At 46.0% G+C, this 10292-nt stretch overlaps 1 protein-coding gene across 1 annotated transcript in view; it reads left to right on the forward strand.

Moving 5' to 3' along the window:
• Window positions 1-9563, forward strand: part of LOC109717967 (triose phosphate/phosphate translocator, non-green plastid, chloroplastic-like) — a 42340-nt gene extending 32777 nt beyond the window's left edge. Inside the window, exon 6 of the mRNA XM_020243933.1 lies at window positions 9282-9563. Coding sequence (XP_020099522.1) covers window positions 9282-9347 — 66 coding nt within the window. The 3' untranslated portion in view covers window positions 9348-9563. The remainder of the gene's footprint in view (window positions 1-9281) is intronic.

Genomic DNA, 10292 nt, shown 5'->3' on the forward strand with positions numbered 1-10292 from the left:
AAAACATGAATCACGATGCTTAGGTAAGCTTTAAATCTTGTTTATGGTGATTCATACTTAATTATAGATTTTAGAATCATATTTTCAAGTTGTAATTAATTAGAGAGTTTCTAAGAGCTTGTAAAACCCAAAACAATACATTTTCAGCGAAAATTGCATTGTTGTATCGGTACAAGGGTTTTCTGTCCAGGGTACAGCCATCAGTGTTTGTGCTGAGTGATTGATGGTTGTTCCGGTACAACCATCATGGCTGTACCGGTACAAGCCCTGTTTCGGAACAAGCTGAAGCCTATCCAAGGACAGAAGCTTCGCAGAAAAATCTTCCGTCATGCTGTACCCTGGACAGCTTTCCTTGTTCCGGTACAAGGTGCTGTTTTTGGAAAGAAACTTTTTAATCCTACTCCATTTGATTCTAAAGTCTATAAATAAGCTATAGGGGTTCTCTAACTGATTAAGCATCATAAAAATACATGTTTGAGAAATCCTAGAGGCTCGGATTTCATTCTAAACCTATTTTTTACAAATTAGCCTCTTTAGATCAAATCGAGATATCGTTTCGCTTTCTCTATATGTCGATTTGATCTCCGCTTCGCTTGGAGTTCTATTCCCTGGTTTTCTACGATACTCCTAAGCGAAGGATCACCATAATCATGATGCTCTTCATGAACGGCGTCGTGGATTCGGCGTGAACAAAGGCGGTTCGTGGATTCGGATCGTTGGCTCGTGGATTCGAGTGGCGTCATGGATTCGGCGTAATTGAAGCTTCGTGGATTCGAAGTTGAGGCGTTCGTGGATTCGAACGTGAGGGCGTGGACAACCCGGAGGATTGCGCGAGATTCATAGGAGGTTAAGAGAGGTAGAATCCGTGGAGTCCGTAATCACCTTGTAATCTTTTCTCTTAGTGAATTGTTTATCGCGTGTGGTCCCGTGGGTTTTTTACTCCGAGTTTGGAGTTTTCCCACGTAAATCTCGGTGTGCTTTTTATTTTCCGCATTTATTTTTATTGCATCGAGATTTGTGGTTTTTGGCCGTTCACCTATTCACCCCCCTCTAGGTGATAGATACAATCTAGATAGATCCTTAGGCTCCTCAAAACTTTCACAAACCCGAGCCTCGGGTTTGCACGAAATCTGTTTGTGTACCGGTACACTAGCCCCGTACCGGTACAGCCATCAACGCGTACCGGTACAGCCATCAACCCCGTACCGGTACACAGCCCTACTGAGGCTACCCGAGAGCTGACCAAAAATCTGACTTGTCGGATTTTGGTGCTAGGTTTTAAACCTCCAATCTCGGGGTTCGAACCATGGGTCGGAACACTATCCACGACCCTCCACGAAGTGTGGAAAAGTTCGGAATACGCATCAAACACTCGAACCTCGCAATTTGCAAAGGTCCAGTGTGTTACATTCACCCCTCCTAAGAAGGAGTTTCGTCCGCTAAACTCGAAAGGAACGTAGCTCAAGCCTCCATCTGAAAAAGATGGAGATAGCGCTCCGCAGTGCGCTCTCCAACTCCCAAGTGGCCTCGCGCTCGTCGTGGTTGCTCCAAAGCACCTTCACGTAGGGAATCTCACGGTTCCGCAATCTCTTCACCTCGCGAGCCAAAATCCTCAAAGGTTGCTCCTCAAAGCTCAAATTATCCCTCAGCTCCAAAGGTGTGGCGTCGAACACATGAGTCGGGTCGAAGACGTACTTTCGAAGGACCGATACATGAAAGACGTTGTGCACGCCCGATAGGTTCGGTGGTAGAGCAAGTCGATACGCTACCGGACCTGCACGCTCCAAAACCTCATACGGTCCAATGAAAAGGGGGCTCAACTTTCCCCGAATCCCGAATCTCTTGATTCCTCTAGTCGGCGAGACCTTCAAGAAAACATGGTCTCCAACTTGGAACTCCAAGTCTCGCCGTCGTCGGTCGGCGTAGCTTTTCTGTCTACTATGCGCGGTCAAAAGTCGCTCCCGAGCAATTCGAACCTTGTCCTCAACTTCGTGGAGCACATCTGGTCCCAAAGCCAATCTCTCGCCAACTTCACTCCAATGAAGTGGCGATCTACACTTCCGTCCATAAAGTGTTTCGAACAGTGCCATCTTGATGCTTGCTTGATAACTATTGTTATAAGCAAACTACACCATAAGTAGATGCTGCGACCATCCTCCCTGGAAGTCTATCACACATGCTCGGAGCATATCCTCTAAAGTCTGTATGGTGCGCTCCGACTGCCCATCACTCTGAGGGTGGAAAATAGTGCTAAAATCCAGTCGAGTGGCTAGGGCGTCCTGCAGACTCCTCCAAAAGTGAGACACAAACCGGGTGTTTCGATTTGATACAATCGACGTGGGCACTCCGTGAAGTCGCACAATCTCATCAATGTACACTTGCGCGAGCTTCTCCGCAGTCCAAGTAGTATGAATAAGTATGAAGTATGCCAACTTCGTCAACCTATCCACGATCACCCGAATAGCATCATGCCCGGCCTGAGAGCGGGGCAATCCAGTCACGAAATCCATGGTGATCTTCTCCCACTTTCACACGGGAATAGACAAACTCTGAAGTTTTCCCGCAGGAACTGGATGCTCAGCCTTTACTTGTTGGCAAGTTAGACAACGAGCTACAAACTCGCCAACATCCTTTTTCATCCCGGCCACCAAAAAAATAACTTTAAATCCTTATACATCTTGGTGCCTCCCGGATGTATAGCGTAGGGCGCTCGGTGCGCTTCTTGAAGAATGTCCTTTTTAATTTTCGAATCCGCCGGTACACAAATTCGTCCAGGAAACGCATCAATCCTTGGTCATCCACAAGAAAATCACCGGTGCAACCATCAACCACTTTACCTTTAATCTTTTGCAACTCCACATCGGAAGCTTGCTTTTTTTTAATTCGATCCAAAAGTGTAGGTTGCACCACCAACGTCATCAACCTCAAAGGCGTGTCAGGAGTCACCACCTCCAACTCCAACCGTTTCATCTGTTCGATTAACTGCGGTTGAGTAACAACATGCATCGCTAAGTTTTCCGTTGATTTCCAACTTAGCACATCAGCCACCACGTTAGCCTTGCCTGGGTGGTAGAGAATCGTCAAATCATAATCTTTGAGCAGTTCCAACCATCTGCGCTGTCTTAGGTTCAACTCTTTCTGAGTAAATAAGTACTTCAAACTCTTGTGATCCGTGTACACTTCACACCACTCACCGTAAAGATAGTGGCGCCATAACTTCAATGCGAAGACTACGGCCGCCAACTCCAAATCATGCGTCGGGTAGTTCTTTTCATATTCCTTTAGTTGGCACGAAGCATACGCGATCACTTTGCCATCCTGCATCAACACACAACCCAATCCATTAAGTGAAACATCACTATAAACTACATACCCTGCTCCAGCCATCGGCAGGGTTAGGATCGGGGCGGTCGTCAATCTTTGCTTCAACTCTTATAAGCTTCTCTCGCATGCATCATTCCAAATGAACTTGACTCCTTTATGCGTGAGCCTCGTGAGGGGAGTAGTTAACTTAGCAAACCCCTCGACAAATCTCCGGTAGTAGCCGACCAATCCAAGGAAACTTCGAATTTTCGTGACGCTTGTCGGTCTCGGCCAATCTTTGATTGCTTCAATCTTCTTGGGATCCACGGCTATACCCGATCCCGATATCAAATGTCCAAGGAAGGCTACCTCTCGAAGCCAAAATTCACATTTCTTCAACTTGGCATAAAGCTCCTTTTTTCGAAGTACTTGAAGTACAAGCCTCAAATGTTCCTCATGATCCGCATCACTTCGGGAATAAACAAGAATGTCGTCAATGAACACCACGACGAATCTGTCTAGATAAGGCTTAAAAACACGGTTCATTAGATCCATAAAAGTTGCCGGGGCATTAGTAAGCCCAAACGGCATAACAGTGAACTCATAATGTCCATACCGTGTTCTGAAAGCCGTCTTCGATACATCCTCGGGTTTGATCTTTAACTGGTGGTATCCCGACTGCAAATAGATCTTGGAATACACACACGATTCCTGAAGCTGATCAAACAAGTCGTCGATCCTCGGCAACGGATACTTGTTCTTGATCGTGACTTTATTAAGTTCATGATAGTCCACACATAGGCGTAGCGATCCGTCTTTCTTCTTGACGAACAAAACTGGCGCTCCCCAAGGCGAGACGCTCGGTCGAATGAAGCCTTTATCCAGAAGATCCTGTAGCTGTGCCCTCAGCTCCTTCAGCTCCGCCGGTGCCATTCTATAGGGCGCTTTCGAGATTGGAGTAGTCCCAGGGACGAGATCTACCACAAACTCGATCTCCCTATCGGGTGGCATGCCCGGTAGCTCAGCTGGAAACACGTCACAAACTTCCCGTACCACCGGGATATCCTCAATCCTAGGGGTATCACCCTCGCCCCTCATCACAACACTAACCAAGTAGGCTACACAACCTCTGCTGATCAGCTGCCTAACTCGAGACGAGCTGATCTTCATCGTGAAAAGCGAACTCTGGCATTCTCGAAATATCACCTCAACTTGCCCCGGTTCTCTAAAAGTAACCATGCAATTCTTGCAATCAATCGTGGCATAGTACTTGGTTAGCCAATCCATACCTAAGACCACATCAAATTCCCCCAGCTTGCGCAAGGCTAACAAGTCCACAGGCATAACCCAATCTCCTACCCGAATAGGGCAACTAGGGCAATACTCTCTAATATCCAAAGAGTGGTCGGGGACAACTACACGTCCCGTATGCAACAAGGAAAGCATAGGGATGCCATGCAACTTGGCAAACAGCCGATCTATGAATGAATGTGATGCACCGGTATCAAATAATGTACGAACTTTATTGCTATCAAGTAAAATGATACCTGCGACCACATCCTCGGCTGCTGCCGCCTCCTCGGTCTGAGCGGCATACATGCGCCCGCTCGGGGCCTGTTGAAAACCCTCGCTCTGCCGCTGGACGGATGGCCTTCCAAGCTGGTACTGCGCTGATGGAGTCCCGTGGCTGGCGGCTGGTAGAGCCAGTGCCAATGCAGTCCACGGTGCCGGTGAAGAACCCCTCGGGCACTCAATCCGCACGTGGCCCTCCTGGCCACACTGGAAGCACCTGCCCGCCCACTGTGGACACTGCGGTGGGTGATGAGGACCACCACAGATCACGCACGGGGAGGGCCGGCGTCGGTCAGATCCTCCTCGCTGCGCTGCTGAGCCGCGTTCACGCTGCTGGCTCTTAGGATGCTTCGGCGGCCTCCTAGAGTGCGTCTGGCTCGCACCCTCAGCCGCAGGCCTCTTGGCCTTGCCTTTGTCCATGGCCTTACGCCGCTCCTGTACCTCTGTCGCGCCGCTCTCCACGATGAGCGCGTGATCCACCACCTCCCGGTAGGTTTGGAGGTTAAAAAATTGCATGAATTGGTAGATCGAAGGTCTCAATCCTCGCTCAAAGATACGGGCCTTGTCCTCGTCATCCCGCACGACGAAGGGCATGCAGTGCAAAAGCCGAGAGAACTCTCTCTCGTACTCGGCTACAGTCCGATCACCTTGGCGCAAGTTGCGCAAGTCCTGCTCCATCTTCCGCTTGACACTAGTCGGGAAGTAGTGCGCAAACAGAAGCTCCTTGAACCTCGTCCAAGATATAGCCGACAAGCCAGTGCTGGGGTTCTCCTGGAGATCCAACCACCAGCGATAGGCCTCGCCGTCCAGATGATGAGTGGCGAGCCAAACTCGATTCCTCTCCTCCACGAAGGTGTCGTGGAAGAGCTTCTCCATATACATCAACCACTTTTCCACGATCCAGTGGTTGACCTTCTCGCTGTCGAAGGTCCGGGGACTGCACCTCCTGAACTCGTTGAGACGCTCCACCAGTCGGTCCCGCTCAGCCCCCTCAACCAACACGGAGAAAACAGCTCCAATCGGGGGTGCCTGAATAGGTTGCGCCGCCAAACCTTCCTCCTGAGGCGCGGCTACGGGCGCCGCACGCGACGAACTGGGCGCAGGGGACGGCGCCCTCGGCGCGATGTCCACAACTGGTGCTGGCGGTGTAGGGGCCTGGGTCTCCGTGGAAGCTGTCGCCTGCTGCAGAAGAAGGTCCTCCAGGCACTTCATCCGTGCCTCCTGTCGACGCGCCGCATCGGCCTGCTGTTGGGCCGTCGCCGCCTGCTGAGCCACGAGATCAGTAAGAGTAGCAAGCTGGCTCCTCAACTCTCGGACCTCGCCGAATCCGGAGGTAGCGGAGGTCTCGACCTCCTCTAGATTCGCCGCATTATCCACTCCGGCAGATTGGGAGCGTGTAATCGGCATCACACTACAACATCATAAAAGCGTAAGTTAGTAAAACCCACGCTATCGCATCCCCACTCAAGAAGGTAATACCCCAAATCATGCAAAAGTAATGAAGTGTGCTTCACTACTAACTCCCGATGTTACGTTGTCGGCCGCCAACGTAACCCTCTGCGAAATTAGAAGCTATACACTTCAATTTAACTCCACTTTCTAGAGTTATCAAAGATACCTAATCAAGATATTTTCGCTTACAAGTCAAATAGACCTCGTCTCTCACGAGCCTATATCCTATAGTCCAACCAGCCTAAGGTTTGCTAGGTCCACTAAAACTCAACCCTAGGCTCTGATACAAAACTAATCTGTCACGCTCCGGGGCCCAGCGGAAGCCCGCCCGGCGCATGTCCAAACCCGCCATACGTCTAAAACATATAAGGCGTCTAAAACAAAACGATAAATGAGACAATAAAAGAAAACATCTAGAAGTATCAGAGCAACATGCATTATCTAGAGACTAAAGCAATGAGAAGAGTAGAGAGCTAAAATCACTAATAAACCATAAAGTAGTACAACCAAAGATCCAAATACAAGTGCTAAAAGAGTACATAGGTGGTTTCTATACATGGTAAACAAAATCTCTCTACTCTTCTCATTGCTTTAGTCTCTAGATAATGCATGTTGCTCTGATACTTCTAGATGTTTTCTTTTATTGTCTCATTTATCGTTTTGTTTTAGACGCCTTATATGTTTTAGACGTATGGCGGGTTTGGGCATGTGCCGGGCGGGCTTCCGCTGGGTCCCGGGGCGTGACAATACCATGGGAAATGCATGAGATGCTATGCAATAACTACCTTGGATGAAATATATGCATGTTAGCATGATTAGAGTATGNGACTTCAGTGAAATGCACCACTAGGCCCAAAAGCTACAAGAAAAAGGGGTCAGTGTATAAGTATAAGCAAAAGCGATGAGAACAACTAGAAAAATAAACATGAATACTACTCAACCATGATGTCTCTACTTAGCATGATTTGCATAAGTAAGAAAGTAACTATTACAAGTATGTGCACAGGAGTATCCAACATGCAGATGCATAAGTAGGCAGCTAACCCAATATCCACAATGTAAGTAGTAAAGATGTCATTGTTTACTATTCTAGTCAATGTCCACTTGTCACTTTAACTGTTGAAAGTTCAACTCTGATAAGACCCACTCGAAAGCTTTATGGCATAAGACCCACCCGAAGGCTGTCTGGCTTTATCGTGCCTAATAGCTCCGTGGTAGTCAACATCCCCACCCTAGGAATGAGCCTTTCTCACGGCAATCCACTTCGGCGCCCAATCGCGCACGGCGAACGTATCGCGATGGCTAACTCCTGAGTGCCGGCTTGTAGGGAGCGACCCTCACAAGCATGTGTGAATGAGCACAATGGCAAGCATACGTATCAGTCTGTCTCATGTACCAAGTCCTCATGTCTAAAACATGGAATATATGTCAACTGTGTCGATGGCCTATCACTATGTCATCATGTCTAAAATATGGAATATAGTCGATATCCAACGGCCAATCACTATGTTTCTATATTGCATTTTCATAGTTTTCTAGTTTCAAGTGCCCCTTAATGACACTATTGTTCAACGAGCTCAAGCATGGTATTTATGTTCATGATACATAATTCTACTCATTTCAAACATAGGAGACATGTTCTAAACTTGCAAAGCCAACCACCTTTCACAATGCATGCAATCTACACGTATAGCTCTACTATATAGAGTGTAAATTTCATGATACATAAGGCATGCATATCAAGTGTTCTAAAATTCATATAAATCATGTTTAACATGGATTTGTTCTTAAAAAGACTTTACGAAGGGTTTAGAAAGCATATGGGCCATTTTGCTCCGTTTTCATGAAGTCAAACCCACCAAAGCTAATCGAAACCTTTCGTTTGCTCCGACAAAGGTGTCCACCACTCTCCTAGTACCCTAAAGGTAGAGAAATAAGAGTTAAACCGACCTTATGAACAACCATAAGGTTGATCATTAACCATCTCAAGATAGGGTGGGGAAAAACTCACCTAGATGAAGAAAATCCTCAAATAAAGCTCAAGTGGAAGCCAAATCCTTTCCAAAGCAACCTAATCCAAGGTTCTAAACCCATCAATTTGGTTCTAGGAACTACCAATCAAAAATCCCCATTTTTAACCCTAATATCCAAAATCTAGGGTTTTCTTTAGTAAAAACTACTAAAACATGATCTAAAGGAGAGATCAAGCCTACTTACCTCTCTTGAAGTCCCAAACCTAGCTAGGAAGGTGCTAGGGTTGAAGTTCTCCCTCCAAACAAGCTCCAACAAAAACCTCTAAGCTTCTCCAATGGAGGAAATCCAACATAAGGCAAGGAGAAGGAGAAAAGAGAAATCAAAACCATAAAAACCAAGCCAAAATGAGGTAAAAATCCAAAGGAGAAGCCCTCACCTGGTTCATCCACGAATTAGGGCTCAAAATGGCTCTCTAAAGGGGCTGGGGTCACCTATATAGGTGTTGTAACAATTGTAAAAACACCCATGCCCGAAAACTGTTTGCACTGCACTGTGTACCGGTAAACGGGCTCGCGTACCGGTACAACACCTGCGAAGCAGTCAAACCCAAGCCTCGGGTTTGCACGAAATCTGTCTGTGTACCGGTATACTAGTCCCGTACCGGTATAGCCATCAGCGCGTACCGATACAGCCATCAACCCCGTACCGGTACATAGCCTTGCTGAGGCTACCCGAGAGCTGACCAAAAATCCGACTTTTCGGATTTTGGTGCTAGGTTTTAAACCTCAAATCTCGGGGTTCGAACCATGGGTCGGAACACTATCCACGACCCTCCACGAAGTGTGGAAAAGTTCGGAACACAAATCAAACACTCGAACCTCACTATTTTGTGATGGTTCGGTGTGTTACAGTTTTGATACAATCTATATATGCGTATTGTATTCTTGGCTTTAAATTGATCCTATTAACCTTTTAAACAGTTGCAGGAAAAGGAGATCCCGCAAGAACATCAATTTCAGCACGGTGGAAGAGCACCGCCCACATGAAAGCAACATCCATTATATTCACTGTACTGTTACAGATTCAAAATTGATATGTGTTGTATCTGCTTGTTCGGGAGTGTCGAATTATAAACAGTGATTTAACAATCTTTCGTATTTTTCTTGTTGCTATTGTAACACTGCATGTAAATTGACAACAATGTAATGACGTGCTTATATTCCTCATATCTAGTAATATTGAATGTTCTTACTTTCTGTTTAGTATATGAGTAATGTGTGTATATATTGGTGAATTTGTGTTGCATTATTATACTCAATATATATTTATATATATTTTAAATGCTATGCAATACATACTGTTTGTACATATTTCGTCTTGTGATGTAAAAGTGTTGCTCTCTATTCTTGAGGTGTCGAAGTATAGTAAGTGTTAACCTCCTTGATCAGACGTACTAGTAGCTTATACCAATATGAGTGACTTTGTTTTAATGAAATTTGATCGTTCTATCTAACTGTATACGTGTGCAAGAAACCATATATAGGTATTCCTTTAGTATACATATTAGGTATTTATTCCCTGCCAAATACCTTTTAATTTATTGTGACTATCTAAATGAATTGATGACATGTTTTCTCTTGCAAATCTGTACCTTCTTCAACTTGATATAATGCGCAGGCTTTGACAGAGGGGTAAGATTCCCTAGTCCAACATTAAGGCCGCCCGTGAAGCAAAAGAAAAGTTAATTATAATCAAGTATAAGTATTCTATTTGAATATTAGAAAGTGATTTACCATTGTACATCTTGTTGAAATATCTACATTACTCAAAACCTACTTCTACGTTATAAAAGGAATGACAGATATAGGTGTGCCAAAATACATAGACAGTGGTGAAAGGGCGAATTCATGTACCTACTAGTGATAGCCAACAACGGAACACTTAAAGGGCGGTTCGGTACATGTGAAGCTTTATAGCCAGCAATAGAACAC

The sequence above is a fragment of the Ananas comosus genome, linkage group 12 (assembly GCF_001540865.1).
Source record: "Ananas comosus cultivar F153 linkage group 12, ASM154086v1, whole genome shotgun sequence".
In the NCBI taxonomy this organism is placed as follows: Eukaryota; Viridiplantae; Streptophyta; class Magnoliopsida; order Poales; family Bromeliaceae; genus Ananas; species Ananas comosus.